The sequence below is a fragment of the Dendrobates tinctorius genome, unplaced genomic scaffold (genome assembly GCF_039654945.1).
Source record: "Dendrobates tinctorius isolate UK_male_01 unplaced genomic scaffold, ASM3965494v1 ptg000332l, whole genome shotgun sequence".
Taxonomy (NCBI): domain Eukaryota; kingdom Metazoa; phylum Chordata; class Amphibia; order Anura; family Dendrobatidae; genus Dendrobates; species Dendrobates tinctorius.
Window position 1 is genome coordinate 2,721,059 of NW_027361998.1, and position 22,427 is coordinate 2,743,485.

At 43.0% G+C, this 22,427-nt stretch overlaps 1 protein-coding gene across 3 annotated transcripts in view; it reads left to right on the forward strand.

Moving 5' to 3' along the window:
- Nucleotides 1–22,427, forward strand: part of PTK2B (protein tyrosine kinase 2 beta) — a 178,426-nt gene that overhangs the window by 71,951 nt on the left and 84,048 nt on the right. For all 3 annotated transcript variants that reach the window (XM_073561927.1, XM_073561928.1, XM_073561926.1), the window contains one exon: nucleotides 16,538–16,774. In XM_073561927.1, the coding sequence (XP_073418028.1) occupies nucleotides 16,583–16,774 (192 nt within the window). In that variant the 5' untranslated portion in view covers nucleotides 16,538–16,582. The remainder of the gene's footprint in view (nucleotides 1–16,537; nucleotides 16,775–22,427) is intronic.

The following is a 22,427-nucleotide window of genomic DNA, read 5'->3' on the forward strand; positions in this document are numbered from 1 at the left end:
TCTTACAGGAAGTGGGGGAGGGTCTATTACTTTTAGCAGAAGTGGGGGAGGGTCTATTATTCTTACAGGAAGTGGGGGAGGGTCTATTACTCTTAGCGGAAGTGGGGGAGGGTCTATTATTCTTACAGGAAGTGGGAGAGGGTCTATTACTTTTAGCGGAAGTGGGGGAGGGTCTATTATTCTTACAGGAAATGGAAGCGGGTCTATTACTCTCAGCGGAAGTGGGGGAGGGTCTATTACTCTTAGCGGAAGTGGGGGAGGGTCTATTATTTTTACAGGAAGTGGGGGAGGGTCTATTACTTTTAGCGGAAGTGGGGGAGGGTCTATTATTCTTACAGGAAGTGGGGGAGGGTCTATTACTTTTAGCGGAAGTGGGGGAGGGTCTATTATTCTTACAGGAAGTGGGAGAGGGTCTATTTTTCTTACAGGAAATGGGGGAGGGTCTGTTATTCTTACAGGAAGTGGGGGAGGGTCTATTACTCTTAGCAGAAGTGGGGGAGGGTCTATTACTCTTAGCAGAAGTGGGGGAGGGTCTATTACTCTTAGCAGAAGTGGGGGATGGTCTATTATTCTTACAGGAAGTGAGGGAGGGTCTATTACTCTTAGCAGAAGTGGGGGAGGGTCTATTACTCTTAGCAGAAGTGGGGGAGGGTCTATTACTCTTAGCAGAAGTGGGGGAGGGTCTATTATTCTTACAGGAAGTGGGGGAGGGTCTATTACTCTTAGCGGAAGTGGGGGAGGGTCTATTATTCTTACAGGAAGTGGGGGAGGGTCTATTACTTTTAGCGGAAGTGGGGGAGGGTCTATTATTCTTACAGGAAGTGGGGGAGGGTCTATTACTCTTAGCGGAAGTGGGGGAGGGTCTATTATTCTTACAGGAAGTGGGAGAGGGTCTATTACTTTTAGCGGAAGTGGGGGAGTGTCTATTATTCTTACAGGAAATGGAAGCGGGTCTATTACTCTCAGCGGAAGTGGGGGAGGGTCTATTACTCTTAGCGGAAGTGGGGGAGGGTCTATTATTTTTACAGGAAGTGGGGGAGGGTCTATTACTTTTAGCGGAAGTGGGGGAGGGTCTATTATTCTTACAGGAAGTGGGGGAGGGTCTATTACTTTTAGCGGAAGTGGGGGAGGGTCTATTATTCTTACAGGAAGTGGGAGAGGGTCTATTTTTCTTACAGGAAATGGGGGAGGGTCTGTTATTCTTACAGGAAGTTGGGGAGGGTCTATTACTTTTAGCGGAAGTGGGGGAGAGTCTATTACTTTTAGTGGAAGTGGGGGAGGGTCTATTACTTTTAGTGGAAGTGGGGGAGGGTCTATTACTTTTAGCGGAAGTGGGGGAGGGTCTATTACTTTTAGCGGAAGTGGGGGAGGGTCTATTACTTTTAGCGGAAGTGGGGGAGGGTCTATTATTCTTACAGGAAGTGGGGAAAGGTCTATTACTTTTAGCGGAAGTAGGGGAGGGTCTATTATTCTTACAGGAAGTGGGGGAGTGTCTATTATTCTTAGCGGAAGTGGGAGAGGGTCTATTACTTTTAGCGGAAGTGTGGGAGGGTCTATTACTTTTAGCGGAAGTGGGGGAGGGTCTATTATTCTTACAGGAAGTGGGGAAAGGTCTATTACTTTTAGCGGAAGTAGGGGAGGGTCTATTATTCTTACAGGAAGTGGGGGAGTGTCTATTATTCTTAGCGGAAGTGGGGCAGGTCTGTTGTTTTTTACAGCACGTGGGAGCAGCGCTGATATTCTCTACAGGAAGTAGATGCAAGTTTTTATTCTCTACAGTAAGAGGGGTGTAGATTTGCAGGAAGCGGGTGCAGTTCTATTATTCTGACAGGAAGTGGGGCGGGTTTATTAATCTTTACATGAAGTGGTGGTCTGCTATTCTCTACAAGAAGTATATTAGTATATGCTAATGATCAGTTCTATATTTTGTACTTTCTAATGCACTGATTTAGGTCCTATGTACGTTAGGACCTTGTTTTAAAAATGCAATAAAAAATCATCAAAATATCATGTATGTAAAATGGTATCAATAGATACAGACACAAGAACAAGTCATCACACCACACCATCTACGGAAAAAAGAAAAATTACAGAATCCAGACTAGATTAAGACAATCCATTTTTTTTTTTTTTTTGATTACTGGGTCGAAAGTGACTCTTGCTCAATTGATGATGATGATGATGATGATGGGGAAATACTTGGTCTGAGCATTCATTGCTGGTTTTGCCTTTTGTTTCCTTTATACAGAAGACCTCCTGACTCCCGCTTGCTCACTCTGGGTAATTAGCAGGTCAGACAGCTGCTACCAGGGACAATTATTTCTATTTGTGGTCCTTTTTATTTGTGATCTCCCCTATTAAAGCCGCACACGACATTTGTGTTTCCACCCACACAAACCAAGAAGCAGCGTTCCTGCTGTGTGCATTACAAGAGAGAGGATTAATGCCGTCCTAGAGCAGATGAACTGCACGATGGGGCTGGAAATGACCCAAAATCTTGGAAGGGAAGACTTGTGAGACTGGTAACACTAGATATTTGGCATTGCCCTATCGCCTTGCAGGTGGCACCTCCTGGTCCTTCTGTGCTCAGTGGCATTGGTGGCACTAGTAACACTAGATATCGGGCATTGCCCTATCACCTCACATGTGGCACCTCCTGGTTCTCCAATGCTCTGTGCCATTGGTGAGACTGGTAACACTAGATATTTGGCATTGCCCTATCGCCTTGCAGGTGGCACCTCCTGGTCCTTCTGTGCTCAGTGGCATTGGTGGCACTAGTAACACTAGATATCGGGCATTGCCCTATCGCCTTGCTGGTGACACCTCCTGGTCCTTCTGTGCTCAGTGGCATTGGTGGCACTAGTAACACTAGATATCGGGCATTGCCCTATCACCTCACATGTGGCACCTCCTGGTTCTCCAATGCTCTGTGCCATTGGTGAGACTGGTAACACTAGATATTTGGCATTGCCCTATCGCCTTGCAGGTGGCACCTCCTGGTCCTTCTGTGCTCAGTGGCATTGGTGGCACTAGTAACACTAGATATCGGGCATTGCCCTATCACCTCACATGTGGCACCTCCTGGTTCTCCAATGCTCAGTGCCATTGGTGAGACTGGTAACACTAGATATTTGGCATTGCCCTATCGCCTTGCAGGTGGCACCTCCTGGTCCTTCTGTGCTCAGTGGCATTGGTTGTGTCTCAGTCTCTGCCCTTACTTGTTTCTACATCTTATGGCTCAGACTTGGATTTTAGCGTTAACCTCCTGTTCTCCCTGTAGGCTGTAGGGATTTTTCCGGGATCTGACAGTCGGGAGTCCCAAGTAAGTTGTAGCACCTGATCTTTTTAATTTATTTCTACGTTTCCAGGAGGAAGAATGGAGGAAAATTGTTTTTTTTTAAAAAAAAAACAAAAACCCAAAAACATTGTATTCACTAGTAGACAAGTCAGCAGCTGCTGCCGGTCTCACACTGTACTCCATGAGACCCGATGTCATTAAGGTCACTGTTCATCATTCCGTCTCTCGCGCTGTACTTTGCGAAAACCAGCACCTGTGAACGGAGGTAACCTTAATGGTGACAATTTCGTTTTTTTAGGGTCCCCCCAAATTTTCATAACCAGCAAAGGCAAAGCAGACAGCTGGGGCTGATATTAATAACCATGGATATTGGCCCATTTCCAGCATAATAAGGCCAGCTCAAAGCTGTCTGCTTTCCCTTGGTTAGTTATTAAAAATAAGGGGTAAGCCCACATAGTTTTTTGCATATATTAACAAGTACAGTAAATTAAAACACAAAGCAGCGCTCCACTCCTCCACTTGGACCTCAACCTCCTGGTTCAAGATTATTTTTTATTATATGTTATTTTGAGTCCATTTGTTTGCAGGCCTCCTACCCACATTTTGCTTCCTTTTGCAGCCCCCTAGCCTTTACTATGAAATATTCTTTAAAAAGGACCTCCCAAAAAGTTAAGTGATCAGTTTTTTTCTATTGTTTTATGCTTTCTGTTCCCCTGAATTTAGTGTGTAAGAGGGTGAGGCTCACAGGATCCTCTGGGGCGGGCCTTTGGTAAAGACCATCAAAATTAGAACTAAATAAAATGCCCATATCTCTGGAACAGTATAGGGGATTTAAAAAAAAAAAAAAAATGGGGAATAAGAGAAGAGCAACAGCTGGCCACTTTTGGCCCCTGTGACAGCACTTCTGGGGGTGCACAAACATAAGAATTCAAGCAGGAAATGTCAGCGGAAAGCAGAATAATTGCTTCAAATGTATCGAACGCGACATATTGGCTTCTTGGTCTGAGCAGATCGTTCTAATTTAGACCGGATTCTGCTATTCAATGGCGCAGATGGCGACAAGTTCTGCCTGTAATCTTGGCAGCGACTGGCGGGATTGAGAGGCACAAATCAATCATTCTGCCACTTGTCAACTCCCGGCGTCGTGATACTTTTTCCTGGATAAAATATTTAAAGGAGCCATGAGATTAAAATCTAGAAGATTCGGCTTTGTATTAGTACCGTAACTTTGTTCTCGTGCGATAATGGTTGGGACTATAGAGAAAGCCGCCCAGTAGCGCCCCTCCACCATGGAGACCGGTTGTGGGCTCTGTACAGTGGTGACTGCGTTCACTGGGCTGCGGAGCAGCGCTCACTCACTGTTAGTCACTTGGAAATGCGTCTGTGACTGAACCGTATTATCTGTAGTCGTGAACGGGATCGGGGATGAGCTCGAAATATCCAGTGACTCATTCATTCATTTCAGGGTCTTTATACACCTCGAAGCAGCGGAACAAAAACATTACAAGGTCCTCGTTAATGGAGAGAAGTCATATTTTATAGAGCGCAGCCGGGAACCGGCATCTGACGAGCAACACAGAGACCCGGAGCACAAACCACCGATAATATCTCAGATTCATTAGAAGAAGCGTCACTAGGTGCAGAATGGGGCAAATAGCAGCAGAGTCAGGAGAATCACAGGAGCACCAGGACTGCAAGATGACTAAACTGCATGTAACCGACCAGCAGAATAGTGAGTGCAGCTCTGGGGTATAATACAGGAGGTAACTCAGGATCAGTAATGTAATGTATGTACACAGTGACTGTACCAGCAGAATAGTGAGTGCAGCTCTGGAGTATAATACAGGATGTAACTCCGGATCAGTAATGTAATGTATGTACACAGTGACTGCACCAGCAGAATAGTGAGTGCAGCTCTGGGGAATAATACAGGATGTAACTCAGGATCAGTAATGTAATGTATGTACACAGTGACTGCACCAGCAGAATAGTGAGTGCAGCTCTGGAGTATAATACAGGATGTAACTCAGGATCAGTAATGTAATGTATGTACACAGTGACTGCACCAGCAGAATAGTGAGTGCAGCTCTGGAGTATAATACAGGATGTAACTCAGGATCAGTAATGTAATGTATGTACACAGTGACTGCACCAGCAGAATAGTGAGTGCAGCTCTGGAGTATAATACAGGATGTAACTCAGGATCAGTAATGTAATATATGTACACAGTGACTGCACCAGCAGAAGAGTGAGTGCAGCTCTGGAGTATAATACAGGATGTAACTCAAGATCAGTAATGTAATGTATGTACACAGTGACTGCACCAGCAGAATAGTGAGAGCAGCTCTGGGGTATAATACAGGAGGTAACTCAGGATCAGTAATGTAATGTATGTACACAGTGATTGCACCAGCAGAATAGTGAGTGCAGCTCTGGAGTATAATACAGGATGTAACTCCGGATCAGTAATGTAATGTATGTACACAGTGACTGCACCAGCAGAATAGTGAGTGCAGCTCTGGAGTATAATACAGGATGTAACTCAGGATCAGTAATGTAATGTATGTACACAGTGACTGCACCAGCAGAAGAGTGAGTGCAGCTCTGGAGTATAATACAGGATGTAACTCAAGATCAGTAATGTAATGTATGTACACAGTGACTGCACCAGCAGAATAGTGAGTGCAGCTCTGGGGTATAATACAGGATGTAACTCCGGATCAGTAATGTAATCTATTTACACAGTGACTGCACCAGCAGAATAGTGAGTGCAGCTCTGGGGTATAATACAGGATGTAACTTAGGATCAGTAATGTCATGTATGTACACAGTGATTGCACCAGCAGAATAGTGAGTGCAGCTCTGGAGAATAATACAGGAGGTAACTCAGGATCAGTAATGTATGTACACAGTGACTGCACCAGCAGAATAGTGAGTGCAGCTCTGGAATATAATACAGGATGTTACTCAGTATGAGTAATGTAATGTGTGTACACAGTGACTGCACCAGCAGAATAGTGAGTGCAGCTCTGGAGTATAATACAGGAGGTAACTCAGGATCAGTAATGTAATGTATGTACACAGTGACTGCACCAGCAGAATAGTGAGTGCAGCTCTGGGGTATAATACAGGATGTAACTCAGGATCAGTAATGTAATGTATGTACACGGTGACTGCACCAGCAGAAGAGTGAGTGCAGCTCTGGAGGATAATACAGGATGTAACTCAGGATCAGTAATGTAATGTATGTACACAGTGAATGCACCAGCAGAATAGTGAGTGCAGCTCTGGGGTATAATACAAGATGTAACTCAGGATCAGTAATGTAATGTATGTACACAGTGACTACACCAGCAGAATAGTGAGTGCAGCTCTGGGGTATAATACAGGATGTAACTCAAGATCAGTAATGTAATGTGTGTACACAGTGACTGCACCAGCAGAATAGTGAGTGCAGCTCTGGAGTATAATACAGGATGTTACTCAGGATCAGTAATGTAATGTATGTACACAGTGACTGCACCAGCAGAATAGTGAGTGCAGCTCTGGAGTATAATACAGGAGGTAACTCAGGATCAGTAATGTAATAATGTATGTACACAGTGACTGCACCAGCAGAATAGTGAGTGCAGCTCTGGGGTATAATACAGGATGTAACTCAGGATCAGTAATGTAATGTATGTACACAGTGACTGCACCAGCAGAATAGTGAGCGCAGCTCTGGGGTATAATACAGGATGTAACTCAGGATCAGTAATGTAATGTATGTACACAGTGACAGCACGAGCAGAAGAGTGAGTGCAGCTATGGAGGATAATAGAGGATGTAACTCAGGATAAGTAATGTAATGTATGTACACAGTGACTGCACCAGCAGAATAGTGAGTGCAGCTCTGGAATATAATACAGGATGTTACTCAGGATCAGTAATGTAATGTATGTACACAGTGACTACACCAGCAGAATAGTGAGTGCAGCGCTGGAGTATAATACAGGAGGTAACTCAGGATCAGTAATGTAATGTATGTACACAGTGACTGCACCAGCAGAATAGTGAGTGCAGCTCTGGAATATAATACAGGATGTTACTCAGGATCAGTAATGTAATGTATGTACACAGTGACTGCACCAGCAGAATAGTGAGTGCAGCGCTGGAGTATAATACAGGATGTAACTCAGGATCAGTAATATAATGTATGTACACAGTGACTACACCAGCAGAATAGTGAGTGCAGCTCTGGGGTATAATACAGGAGGTAACTCAGGATCAGTAATGTAATGTACGTACACAGTGACTGCACCAGCAGAATAGTGAGTGCAGCTCTGGAGTATAGTACAGGAGGTAACTCAGGATCAGTAATGTAATGTATGTACACAGTGACTACACCAGCAGAATAGTGAGTGCAGCTCTGGGGTATAATACAGGATGTAACTCAGGATCAGTAATGTAATGTATGTACACGGTGACTGCACCAGCAGAAGAGTGAGTGCAGCTCTGGAGGATAATAGAGGATGTAACTCAGGATAAGTAATGTAATGTATGTACACAGTGACTGCACCAGCAGAATAGTGAGTGCAGGGTTTTTCCTGGATTTTTTTCCTGGTTTTCCTTTAAGATATACCATGTGGTTTTCTTGATCTCAGGCAATCTTCTTTGTCGGGTCACATTCTCTGAAGTGACACCTTGCAGCGGCCCTGATCATACACACAAGTATTGATGGTTTCTCTGTAATTAGAGACTCTTCCTGAGAAAGCTGCTGAAATGTATTCACAGTTTATTGTACATCACAATGTCAGATGGTTGAGGGATGGCACATTTCTAGCTGCTCATTAGAATATTTCTCTACCTTTTACTTTTTGGAAAATCAACTATAGGCTGTGACCTCCAGCGATCGGTTATAACACAGGGACACCTGGCAGGAAGTGATGAATTTCCCTGCAGCGCCCCAAGAGGTGAAATGAAACATTTCACAGTTCACTGAAACCAGTGAGATGTCCCTATAACACACGGACGTTATTATGTCCTGTCCTGTAACTTGCTGATATGTGTCCTATGATTAGTTCATTAGATGTCCAGCAGGGCCGGCACCAGGGCCGGATCTCCCATCATCCAGGTCTACTGAGCTAAAAGCTTGTGTCGTTTGGGAAACTTACAACAATAGATTTGTTTACAGTACGGTGGCTTTATTTTAGTGTTATAACTGTATGTTGGATGTGTTTATACTTATTATGGTGGTTGTATTATGGCACTGTGCACAGTATGGTGGTGTATTATGGCATTGGGCACAGTATGGTGGTTGTATTATGGCACTGTGCACAGTATGGTGGTTGTATTATGGCATTGTGCACAGTATGGTGGTTGTATTATGGCACTGTATAGTATGGTGGTTATATTATGGCACTGTGCACGGTATGGTGGTTATATTATGGCACTGTGCACAGTATGGTGGTTGTATTATGGCACTGTGCACAGTATGTTGGTTGTATTATGGCACTGTGCAGAGTATGGTGGTTGTATTATGGCATTGTGCACAGTATGATGGGTGTATTATGGCACTGTGCACAGTATGGTGGTTGTATTATGACATTGTGCACAGTATGGTGGTTGTATTACGGCACTGTGCACAGTATGGTGGTTATATTATGGCTTTGTGCACAGTATGGTGGTTGTATTATGGCACTGTGCACAGTATGGTGGTTGTATTATGGCACTGTGCACAGTATGGTGGTTGTATTATGGCACTGAGCACAGTATGGTGGTTGTATTATGGCACTGTGCACAGTATGGTGGTTATATTATGGCTTTGTGCACAGTATGGTGGTTGTATTATGGCACTGTGCACAGTATGGTGGTTGTATTATGGCACTGTGCACAGTATGGTGGTTGTATTATGGCACTGTGCACAGTATGGTGGTTGTATTATGGCACTGTGCACAGTATGGTGGTGTATTATGGCATTGGGCACAGTATGGTGGTTGTATTATGGCACTGTGCACAGTATGGTGGTTGTATTATGGCATTGTGCACAGTATGGTGGTTGTATTATGGCACTGTATAGTATGGTGGTTATATTATGGCACTGTGCACGGTATGGTGGTTATATTATGGCACTGTGCACAGTATGGTGGTTGTATTATGGCACTGTGCACAGTATGTTGGTTGTATTATGGCACTGTGCAGAGTATGGTGGTTGTATTATGGCATTGTGCACAGTATGATGGGTGTATTATGGCACTGTGCACAGTATGGTGGTTGTATTATGACATTGTGCACAGTATGGTGGTTGTATTACGGCACTGTGCACAGTATGGTGGTTATATTATGGCTTTGTGCACAGTATGGTGGTTGTATTATGGCACTGTGCACAGTATGGTGGTTGTATTATGGCACTGTGCACAGTATGGTGGTTGTATTATGGCACTGAGCACAGTATGGTGGTTGTATTATGGCACTGTGCACAGTATGGTGGTTGTATTATGGCACTGTGCACAGTATGGTGGTTATATTATGGCACTGTGCACAGTATGGTGGTTGTATTATGGCACTGTGCACAGTATGGTGGTTGTATTATGGCTTTGTGGACAGTATGATGGCTGCATTACGGCACTGTGCACAGAATGATGGTTGTATTATGGCACTGTGTACAGTATGGTTGATGTATTATGGCACTGTGTACAGTATGGTGGTTGTATTATGGCACTGTGCACAGTATGGTGGTGTATTATGGCACTGTGCACAGAATGCTGGTTATATTATGGCACTGTATAGTATGGTGGTTATATTATGGCACTGTGCACAGTATGGTGGTGTATTATGGCACTGTGCACAGTATGATGGTTATATTATGGCACTATGCTCAGTATGGTGGTTATGTTATGGCACTGTGCACAGTATGGTGGTTGTGTTATGTCACTGTGCACAGTATGGTGGTTGTATTATGTCACTGTGCACAGTATGGTGGTTGTATTATGTCACTGTGCACAGTATGGTGGTTGTATTATGGCACTGTGCACAGTATGGTGGTTGTATTATGGCACTGTGCACAGTATGGTGGTTGTATTATGGCACTGTGCACAGTATGGTGGTTGTATTATGGCACTGTGCACAATATGATGGTTGTATTATGGCACTGTGCACAGTATGGTGGTTATATTATGGCACTGTGCACAGTATTGTGGTTATATTATGGCACTGTGTACAGTATGGTTGTTGTATTATGGCACTGTGTACAGTATGGTGGTTGTATTATGGCACTGTGCACAGTATGGTGGTTGTATTATGGCTTTGTGCACAGTATGGTGGTTGTATTATGGCACTGTGCACAGTATGGTGGTTATATTATGGCACTATGCACAGTATGGTGGTTGTATTATGGCACTGTGCACAGTATGGTGGTTGTATTATGGCACTGAGCACAGTATGGTGGTTGTATTATGGCACTGTGCACAGTATGGTGGTTATATTATGGCTTTGTGCACAGTATGGTGGTTGTATTATGGCACTGTGCACAGTATGGTGGTTGTATTATGGCACTGTGTACAGTATGGTGGTTATATTATGGATTTGTGCACAGTATGATGGTTGTATTATGGCACTGTGCACAGTATGGTGGTTATATTATGACACTGTGCACATTATGGTTGTTATATTATGGCACTGTGCACAGTATGGTGGTTGTATTATGGCATTGTGCACAGTATGGTGGTTGTATTATGGCATTGTGCACAGTATGATGGTTGTATTATGGCACTGTGCACAGTATGGTGGTTGTATTATGGCACTGTGCACAGTATGATGGTTGTATTATGGCACTGTGTACAGTTTGGTTGTTGTATTATGGCACTGTGTACAGTATGGTGGTTGTATTATGGCACTGTGCACAGTATGGTGGTTATATTATGGCTTTGTACACAGTATGGTGGTTGTATTACGGCACTGTGCACAGTATGGTGGTTATGTTATGGCACTATGCTCAGTATGGTGGTTATGTTATGGTACTGTGCACAGTATGGAGGTTGTATTATGTCACTGTGCACAGTATGGTGGTTGTATTATGTCACTGTGCACAGTATAGTGGTTGTATTATGGCACTGTGCACAGTATGGTGGTTGTATTATGGCACTGTGTACAGTATGGTGGTTGTATTATGGCACTGTGCACAGTATGGTGGTTATATTATGGATTTGTGCACATTATGGTGGTTGCATTATGGCACTGTGCATAGTATGGTGGTTATATTATGGCACTATGCTCAATATGGTGGTTATATTATGGCACTGTGCACAGTATGGTGGTTGTATTATGGCACTGTGCACAGTATGGTGGTTGTATTATGGCACTGTGCACAGTATGGTGGTTATATTATGGATTTGTGCACAGTATGGTGGTTGTATTATGGCACTGTGCACAGTATGGTGGTTATATTATGGCACTATGCTCAGTATGGTGGTTATATTATGGCACTGTGCACTGTATGGTGGTTGTATTATGTCACTGTGCACAGTATGGTGGTTGTATTATGGCTTTGTGCACAGTATGGTGGTTGCGTTATGGCACTGTGCATATTATGTTGGTTATATTATGGTACTATGCTCAGTATGGTGGTTATATTATGGCACTGTGCACAGTATGGTGGTTTTATTATGTCACTGTGCACAGTATGGTGGTTGTATTATGGCACTGTGCACAGCATGGTGGTTGTATTATGTCACTGTGCACAGTATGGTGGTTGTATTATGCACTGTGCACAGTATGGTGGTTGTATTATGGCACTGTGCACAATATGATGGTTGAATTATGGCACTGTGCACAGTATGGTGGTGTATTATGCCACTGTACATAGTATGGTGGTTATATTATGGCACTATGCTCACTATGGTGGTTATATTATGGCACTGTGCTCACTATGGTGGTTATATTATGGCACTGTGCACAGTATGGTGGTTGTATTATGTCACTGTGCACAGTATGGTGGTTGTATTATGGCACTGTGCACAGTATGGTGGTTGTATTATGGCACTGTGCACAGTATGGTGGTTATATTATAGCACTGTGTACAGTATGGTGGTGTATTATGGCACTGTGTACAGTATGGTGGAGTATTACGGCACTGTGTACAGTATGGTGGTTTATTATGGCACTGTGCACAGTATGGTAGTTGTATTTTGCACTATTTGTCTAGGTTTGTACATAAGTTGTAAGTTAGTGTCAGTATCCCCGAAAATCAGAATTATGTGCGGAAACCCCCCAGACCGCACCATACAGTATAGTGGCTGTATTATGGCACTGCGCACAGTATGGCGGTTATATTATGGCACTGTGCACAGTATTGTGGTTGTATTACGGCATTGTGCACAGCATCGTGGTTGTATTACAGCATTGTGCACAGTATGGTGGTGTATTACGGCACTGTGTACAGTATGGTGGTGTATTATGGCACTGTGCACAGTATGGCGGTTATATTATGGCACTGTGCACAATATGGTGGTTGTATTATGGCATTTTTCACAGCATGGTTGTTGTATTACGGCACTGTGCACAGTATGGTGGCTGTATTATGACACTGTGCACAGTATGGTGGCTGTATTATGGCACTGTGCACAGTATGGTGGTTGTATTACGGCACTGTGCACAGTATAGTGGTTGTATTATGGCACTGTGCACAGTATGGTGGCTGTATTATGGCACTGTGCACAGTATGGTGGCTGTATTATGGCACTGTGCACAGTATGGTGGCTGTATTATGGCACTGTGCACAGTATGGTGGCTGTATTATGGCACTGTGCACAGTATGGTGGTTGTATTACGGCACTGTGTACAGTATGGTGGTGTATTATGGTACTGTGCACAGTATAGTGGTTGTATTATGACACTGTGCACAGTATGGTAGTTGTATTTTGCACTATTTGTCTAAGTTTGTACATAAGTTGTAAGTTAGTGTCAGTATCCCTGAAAATCAGAATTATGTTCTGAAACCCCCCAGACCGCGCCGGTGCTCTTCACTATTGTGAGGCCTCCATCCTGGCAGCGCTCGTATTAGGTATTATAGCGGTCACCACCCAAGATCAGGGCCGTCCCGATGTCCGCTCCAGCTGATCTGTGATATGGGTGTAGAATTTTTGTTGTTTACGATATAGCCATCTCATCTTATGTAAAGCATTTCTGAATTTCTCTTCGAGGAGTTGATTGTCCATATTTTAGTTATTTTTTTCTTTTAATTTTTTTTTTGTCTCTAAATATATCAAAATGGAGGAAAACAGAAGTTTGAACAGCTTGGTGAGAAATAAATGTGTACTCTCTCTTTTTTTTTTTTTTTGCATCACTCTCAGCTGTCACATTAGTCAACCAGAAAATAACATAAAATGCTGCTGGAAATAGACATTTGAGATGGGGACAGCGGCTTGGATTTTTCACTGTATATTTTTTAGGCTTAATTGGCATTTTTCATAAAATGTAATATCTATAAAAAATTTAAAATATTGCAGTTCTGTCACTGGCCACTAGGGGAAGCAGTCAACAAGGCTAGTTCTTCAAAATACAGTGCCTCGCCTGTTCACTTGTGGTATTACAATTCACTCCCATTTACTTTTCTGGAGCCAGACAAAAAGATATGTTTTCTAATCTTGGACGCCGCAGGCAAGATGGCCTCTCACTTTATAATGTTAAGAATATAACTACATTACCATTTGTGCTTATTCTCAAATCCTCCATGCTGCAAAGAAAAGGTTTTTATGCACGTTGCGTTGCGCAGGCGCTTCAATACAAAGTCAGTTTGCAATGTCTGTCAATACTGAGATTGCTACGGCTTTATCTGACATTTCCCACAGTTAAAAAGTAATCGGGAAGCAAAATCGTAAACCACCCTGGAAAGGAATAACATGCATAAGATGAATAAAGCATCGGGAGTATCCAAAAAAGTCAAACATTTTCAGTCATCTTCAGCAAAGTACAAGAAATGGAGTGAAAATCGCAGAAGTTGTTGTTTTCTTGTTGACCACCCACGTTTCGCACTTTCGCAGATTCATCAAGGGGTTCTATAGAGGTCATAAAATGCTGTGATGTCTTATAGACCTCCTGGTCTTGAACTTAAGCTGGGAAAGTTACAGACACAGTAGATGAGATGTTTAGGTTGCATCTTTGGTGGCCATGTGGTCTTCATTCATAGAGATCTTTAGACTGAAAGAAAACCAAAAAAAGAGGATGGCGCCTTGTGTGATAAATTTACGGTGAGGAACCTCTACGAGGGTCAACGAGAGGCTTCTCAAAGTCATTAGCTATTTGTATCTCATGTATCTAATCCCACGTATGAAGAAGGAGTGGTGGTTCTGTGGCTGCTGCCCGGAATCCAAAGGAAGGATCAGTAGTCGGTGACTATTAGGACCAGTGCTGCACTCACAGTTTTTGAGAAAATATACTTTTTTTTCACACTGTTGGATAACTCAAAAGATTGTCCCATGTCGCAGAAGATTTACTGCGGTGACAATTTTTTGGAATGAAAAGTTCACTTCGATTTAAATTTTTCGTGACGCGTTTCGAAGGAAAAGTGAGAACAGCGAGATATAAGTTTGTCATCGGCTTCTATGTTCTATACATCGGTCAGCCACCGAAATGACAAAGCTCGATACAATGAAGTGAGTTTTATCGTCTCGGACCTCACCTATGCAGAGCGCAGCAGACGACGACAATCTCATCTCAACTGCTGCGCTCTACATAAGCTGCGACCGAGATGACAGAAGATGAGCGGCTAATGAATGAAGATATTCTGAATTGTGCTCTGCACGCTTACACTTTTTCTTACCCCAGCTAGGCCCAAAATGCTTCACCGGAAAGGTAAATAAAGGAGAACTTTTTATTACAAAGGGAAAACTTCTGTAACCCATTGCGTTATCCGGGACTGTCGATAGGTGGGCTTTCTCCAAAGCCATAATCTTCATCAGACAGGGAGAAGTTGAGATAACATTTGGTTAATGGATGTTCACATAGAAGTTTGGTTGGTGATGTCCAGGAGGTCGCTGAGAAACACGACCTCTGGATGTTATGGTAGAACTTCACCTGTCCTGGATTTGTCCAACTGGACATCGGTGTACAGCTTTGACCAGAAATATTACAGTAGAAGAACATTCTTTGTGGAGAACCCTTGCCCGACTCACATACTGTAGACTGGTTGCGTCATAGACATAACTTTAGATAATTATCTACTCAGTGGAGGTGCTATGGTCTCCACTGGCCAATGCTTCAAGGAAGAAGAAAAAAGAGAAAATAAACCATTTAAGAAGATACATCAATCCTAAGAACTTAAGGAATCCAATATGGTGAACATTTTTAAACTCATTTCAGCCAGAAGAAAGGGTTTAATATCGCTAAACGCATCTTCCCCATATTGGATTCCCAACATTCTTTGGATTGTAGGACAAGGTCCTTTTTCTCCATTTTCTTCTTCACGTTCAGTAAGAAACATCCAGATAAAGCTGTAGTAAAACTCAACTTGTCATTAAAGTATTCTTTTAACACATCAACGTAGCTCAGCGAGGTAACTCAGTATATTAATAAGACGGACGATGAGAAGGACCATAGATTGATTGGCTTTCTTGAGAAATCCAGTTCTCCTACATCTGTGTTTGCAGAGAGATGAGACAGAGGACAATTGACATTGAAAAGTTCGGTACACATTTACTCAGAACCTTGTGAGATACTGATGGAGGAAATAGTCTTGGAAATGCTGAGAAAATGTCAAAAATCCAATCAGAACAGTGTTTCAGTAGAGTATTGACTCGGAGATATTTGGTGGCTTTGTGGATGAGTTTATGGTAGACCTTTTGGCTGAGAGAACATGGTTGGAAGATATTTGAGCATATTGTCCTCTAGATATCTAAATCACCCTCTGAGGATATGTATTTACAGTAGTGGGGTGTTTTTATGACTTTCCAAGCCAAGGACTCATCAATAATACACTGTAAAATGTGAAGGAACCTTGGCTTTACAGTAGAGGTCCACAATGCTGATAAGCCAAGAACCCAAAGCCTATGAGCTTACACAGTGCTGAACCTACTAGAATTTGAGGACAAAGTAACCCCTTGAGATATGGTGTCCCCCCTGTGTAATAAGCATGCCAGAGGTGGAGAACCTAGAATGTAGGACACTTGTCGGACTGTTGAAAACCTTAGATGCTGTAGGTTTTCGATGCTCTAACCATGGAAGGAATTGTGAGTAGAATAAATAAAACCTTCTTTGTCTCCACAGATTAGTAATGTCCTGTTCTTAGTCAACACTCCGATCCCTGCCAGGATGTCTCTGGACCCTATAAATCGTTCCAGGGGAAACACCTTTCTGCAGTCAGATGCCCCCACAGAGCAGTTAATCGATGGAGAGATCAGCAAGGAGGAGATGCGGATTCTCAAGGTCTGCTTCCACAGCAACAGCTCCAACCTTATGAAGAACTTTAAGCTTGTCAAATGCAGCATATTCACAGAAATACGGGTGAGCTTCATCTACATTTTTTTTTTTCTAAAATACTTCCTATGAATCAAAGGCAGAAAAAAACGGAAAATTGGATTAGATTAGAAGAATCTTTGTACGGATGAGAATAATTTGGTTTGCTATAAGTTGCAGAGACAAGACAAGTCATTGGACCTATGGATGAGGATATTTGATTTGGTCATTATACTCTATAGGTTGTTGGATTGGAACAAGTCATTGAATCCATGAATAATCTATTTACCCATTGGATTCTAGGGATTGGAGGTCAAAAGGGTCATTGGGCTTTTGATGAGAATAATCCATTTGGCCATTGTACTCTATTTCATGGGGAATAGGACGAGTCATTGAACCCATGGATGAAGATACCTAATTTGGTCTTTGTACTCTATGTTTGGACGAATCTGATGAATCAATGGACACACAGATGAGGATAATTGGTATGCCCATTGCATTGTATGGGTTGGGAGTCAGACAAGCCATTGGACCCATGGATGAGGATTATTGGTTTGGCCATTGTATGGTGTGGATTGGGGACCCAGATGAATCAATGGTCATATGACGTGTGTCACCAACTGGGGTCTACAGTAGGAACTTCTGTAGTATCTAGTGTCTACTGTATATCGGGATTTTATATGAGGATCCTGTAAAGGTCTCTGTGTCTAAGGAAAGTGGATCTGCCACATACACAGTCTGAGGATAAATGCTGGTCATAGACATGAGAAATTAGCAGGGAGGATAAACGCTGGTCAGAGACAAGGGAAATTAGCAGGGAGGATAAAAGCTGGTCATAGACATGAGAAATTAGCTGGGAGGATAAAAGCTGGTCATAGACATAGGAAATTAGCAGGAAGGATAAAGGTTGGTCATAGACATAGGAAATTTGCAGGAAGGATAAAGGTTGGTCATAGACATGGGAAATTAGCAGGGAGGATAAACGCTGGTCAGAGACAAGGGAAATTAGCAGGGAGGATAAAAGCTGGTCATAGACATGGGAAATTAGCAGGGAGGATAAAAGCTGGTCAGAGACAAGGGAAATTAGCAGGGAGGATAAACGCTGGTCAGAGACAAGGGAAATTAGCAGGGAGGATAAAAGCTGGTCATAGACATGGGAAATTAGCAGGGAGGATAAAAGCTGGTCATAGACATAGGAAATTAGCAGAAAGGATAAAGGTTGGTCATAGACATGGGAAATTAGCAGGGAGGATAAAAGCTGGTCAGAGACATGGGAAATTAGCAGGGAGGATAAATGCTGGTCAGAGACATGGGAAATTAGCAGGGAGGATAAAAGCTGGTCATAGACATGGGAAATTAGCAGGGAGGATAAAAGCTGGTCAGAGACATGGGAAATTAGCAGGGAGGATAAAAGCTGGTCAGAGACATAGGAAATTAGCAGGGAGGATAAAAGCTGGTCATAGACATGGGAAATTAGCAGGGAGGATAAAAGCTGGTCATAGACATGGGAAATTAGCAGGGAGGATAAAAGCTGGTCAATAGACATAGGAAAATAGCAGGGAGGATAAAAGCTGGTCAATAGACAAGGGAAATTAGCAGGGAGGATAAAAGTTGGTTATAGATATGGGAAATAAGACTATGAACCTGTTGATATATTTGTGATCACCAATTATCAGATTTCTATGATTTGGGGACCTCTGTGACTCTCACCTGGTGACAAATTTTTTGGGAAATAAAGGATTGGGCATGTTGTATTTCAACATGGCTTGCCCTTTCTTCCCAAGGTAGATGGGCAACTATCATAAGGGTCTTCCCCCTCTCCCTAACAATATAAATATGCAAGCTTGGTCGGACCCATCAAGGATTGCTGGAAGTTTTAGTTTGGAGACTGCAGGAGCTGAAAACATTGTAGGCTTGTAAAAAATTCCCATTATTTTATGACTCCTTTGGAGAAGCCAAATGATCATGGACGATGACTTGAGTCAACCACTCAACTCATAATTCATTTGGTTTGGATGCATAAATTCTACCTGAGGAGTAAAGATAAACCTTAAGGAGTTTGGGGTCAGGGGCTTCTTCTGAACCTGGACCTTTGGTACAACTCTACTGCCACAATGGTCAGCCCACCTCCAGCACTGATGGCCATGAACACTTTCCGGTAGGGCTTCTACTTTCCTCTAGGACTTCTTCAACCCTGCACTAGTTGTAGGAGAACGAGGGGGATAATAAACTTTGAGTCTTTTTGTTGATGTTTATCTGTCCAGATGTGCTCCCCCGTTTCTCCGTTCCCCCAGATCCCCGCTCCGCACCACCTACTGTACGATCCCCGTATCTTTATTCTCTGATTGAGAACGCGCACTGTAGATGGATATATTTTTAGTGACTTGCGTCAGGATTATCAGGTTTCATCGCGTTCCTATTCATCCCTTTTCTCCACCGACTGAAATTAAGTGAAAAGTGACAATAGAAGAAGTCCATGAAATCACTCGCAGCCATTATGTCTCCATGTCGTGGGCTGTTGGTGTATGAGCCGCGCGGATCTGCTGGGAGGGGCTCGTGGGTTCCTTCTGTCGCGTTTTCTTTTATTTTTCTGGATTTCTTGCATTTTTCCCTAATGACATTATCTAAATTAGTCCTCGTAAGTCCCATGATTTGTGCCCAGTTGGACCAGTAGGGACACTTAAGGGACTTTCTCAGTAGAGTTATTATGGAGCTCATTAACGCTCTGTTTTTTTTAACTAGTTTTTGTATAAAGGAAATCAGAACACTTGATATTCATAGGATTTATGCTTTTTGTTCCTGGTGGTCTTGGGGGGGGATTAATTTAATAATATAACTGATTGCTAAACCAATTGTGGTTTAGGGGGCAGAAGCATATTATTCTCCATACCGTAAGTAGATTTATGAGTGGCATTTATTATTACGGCGGTTGAGGATTTACACGTAGAGTTTCTGGCAGTCTTCTGTGATAAACAAGTTATGTTTTGTGGGCCCTGGTGGTCACTAGTTGTGAATGGATTACTGGATATAACCCTGGTGGTCTTGAGGGGGTGAAGAGATGTAAAACCTGGTCGTCAATAGTGATGATGAATAATGTACCTGGTGGTCTAGAGTGGTGGAGGGTTCAAGGGTAGTTATACTGGAATTAATAGTGGTGAAGAGAACGATGGTAATATTAGTGGTGTACATTGATAAAGAGTCGGGGACGTTAATAAGCTCCATGGGGTCTATAGTGGTGAAATGATTAATGGTAATAACCCTGGTGGTCAGAGGATTAATGTTACTACCCCTTGTGGCCTAGAGTAATATAATATTAATGGTACTAATACTGGTGTTCTATAGTGATGTAAGGATTAATGGTAGCATCCCTGGCAGACTGGAGTAGTGGGAGAGTAATGGTATTATTTCTGGTAGTCTCGAGTAGTGGAAAGTAATTGGTATTATTTCTGGTGGTTTGGAGTAGTGGAATATTACTGGTATTATCCCTGGTGGTCTGGAGTAGTGAAAGAGTAATGGTATTATCCCTGTGGTCTAGAGTAGTAGATTAATGGTATTATCCCTGGTTGTCTGGAGTAGTGTAAGATTAATGGTATTATCCCTGATGGTCTGGAGTAGTGGAAGATTAATGGTATTATCCCTGTGGTCTAGAGTAGTAGATTAATGGTATTATCCCTGGTGGTCTGGAGTAGTGTAAGATTAATGGTATTATCCCTGGTGGTCTAGAGGAGTAGAAGATTACTGGTTTATCCCTGGTGGTCTGGAGTAGGGAAAGAGTAATGGTATTATCCCTGATGGTCTGGGGTAGTGGAAGATTAATGGTATTATCCCTGGTGGTCTAGAATAGTAGATTAATGGTATTATCCCTGGTGGTCTAGAGTAGTGGAAGATTAATGGTATTATCCCTGGTGATCTGGAGTAGTGGAAGATTAATGGTATTATCCCTGGTGGTCTAGAGGAGTAGAAGATTAATGGTATTATCCCTGGTGGTCTGGAGTAGTGAAAGAGTAATGGTATTATCCCTGATGGTCTAGAGTAGTGGAAGATTAATGGTATTATCCCTGGTGGTCTGGAGTAGTGGAAGATTAATGGTATTATCCCTGGTGGTCTAGAGGAGTAGAAGATAAATGGTGGTATCCCTGGTGGTCTGGAGTAGTGGAAGATTAATGGTATTATCCCTGGTGGAGTATTAATGGTATTATCCCTGGTGGTCTGGAGTAGTGGAAGATTAATGGTATTATCCCTGGTGGTCTGGAGTAGTGGAAGTTTAATGGTATTATCCCTGGTAGCCCAGAGTGGTAATATTAATAATAATAACCCTGTTGGTCTAAATTGAGCAAAGAATTAATAGCAATAACCCTACTGGTCTGTATTTATGAAAGATTATTATTACTATCCCTGGTGATCCTACGTGGTAATATTAATCGTAATAGCCCTGGTGGTCTTAGGCTGTGTGCACACGGTGCGGATTCTGCTGCATTTCCGCAGCGGTTTGGGCCCTGTGGAAACGTAGCAGTTCCGCAGATCAAGTACAGTTCAATGAAACCCTATGGGTTTTCAAAAACGCTGTGCTGACGGTGCGGTTTTTTCCGCGTGGTTTTGCTGCGGTTTCCAAACCGCAGCATGTCAATTGTTTGGGCGGTTTCCGCAGCAGTTTCACACCTTTAACATAGTAGAGGTGTGAAACCGCAGACCAAACTGCAGGAAAACCGCAGGTCACTTTACCTGCGGTTTTACCTGCGGTTCCGCGCGGAAAAAAACGCAGGTGAATCTGCAGCGTGTGCACATAGCCTTAGAATGGTAAAAGGATTAATAGCAACAACCCTCCTAGTTTAGAGCAATTAAAGCATTAATGTTAACATCTCACGATGGTCTAAAGTGGTGACAAGATTAATATTAATAATCCTGGTGGTCTAGTGTATTGAAAGTGTCTGAACTTTTTCCCATGCTGTCAGTTCACCTCAGGTCAGCTGGGGACTCCGTGCAGCCTCAGTGACGTCAGCAGTAGTCAGTGAGGGTGCGTGGATTCCCCTGGCCGACCTGAGGTGAACTCAGGAGCGTGGGAAAAAGTTCAGAAACTTTCCCACGCTTATTAGTTCATCTCCGGTCAGCCGGGCACCTGCGCAGACATGATTTCATTAGCACTGGTCCCTGTTGTAAACTAGTTAACCCCTTGCGATGGATTGCAGCAGAGGACCTGACTGAACAGCGGAGAGGTATGGATATTGTTTTTCTTATTTTATTTTTTTTTTTCAGGACAACAAGGGATTCTGCGATTTTCTTAGCCCGTATAATACGGTCGAAAAAAAATCAGCTGATGGGAGCTGCCCCATAGAGAAACATTGGTCCGAGTGCAATGTGTGGTTTTTGCGCATAGCACTCGTCCGTATTTCTCGCTAGTGTGACTCCGGCCTAAGGACGGGGATCTTTTGCAGGGTGTCTTTTTTAGTTTCTTCTTTTGACATATAAATGGGACACAGATTTGTCTTTCCTTGTCTCTTGGCTCGACATCCTGAGCTGCGCCTCGAGACGACCGGTAAGGAAAAAAAAAAACATAATTTTGTGATACTCTGTCAGGAGATGATTTTGTGCCTATTTGTGTGGCCACCCAGTGGTTGTGATGTGAACTGCAGGCCATTAGGCTAGCATGAAGAGGGAATGTAATTGTGTTATATTGGAAGATGTTGGAGGGGGCTGTCCACTA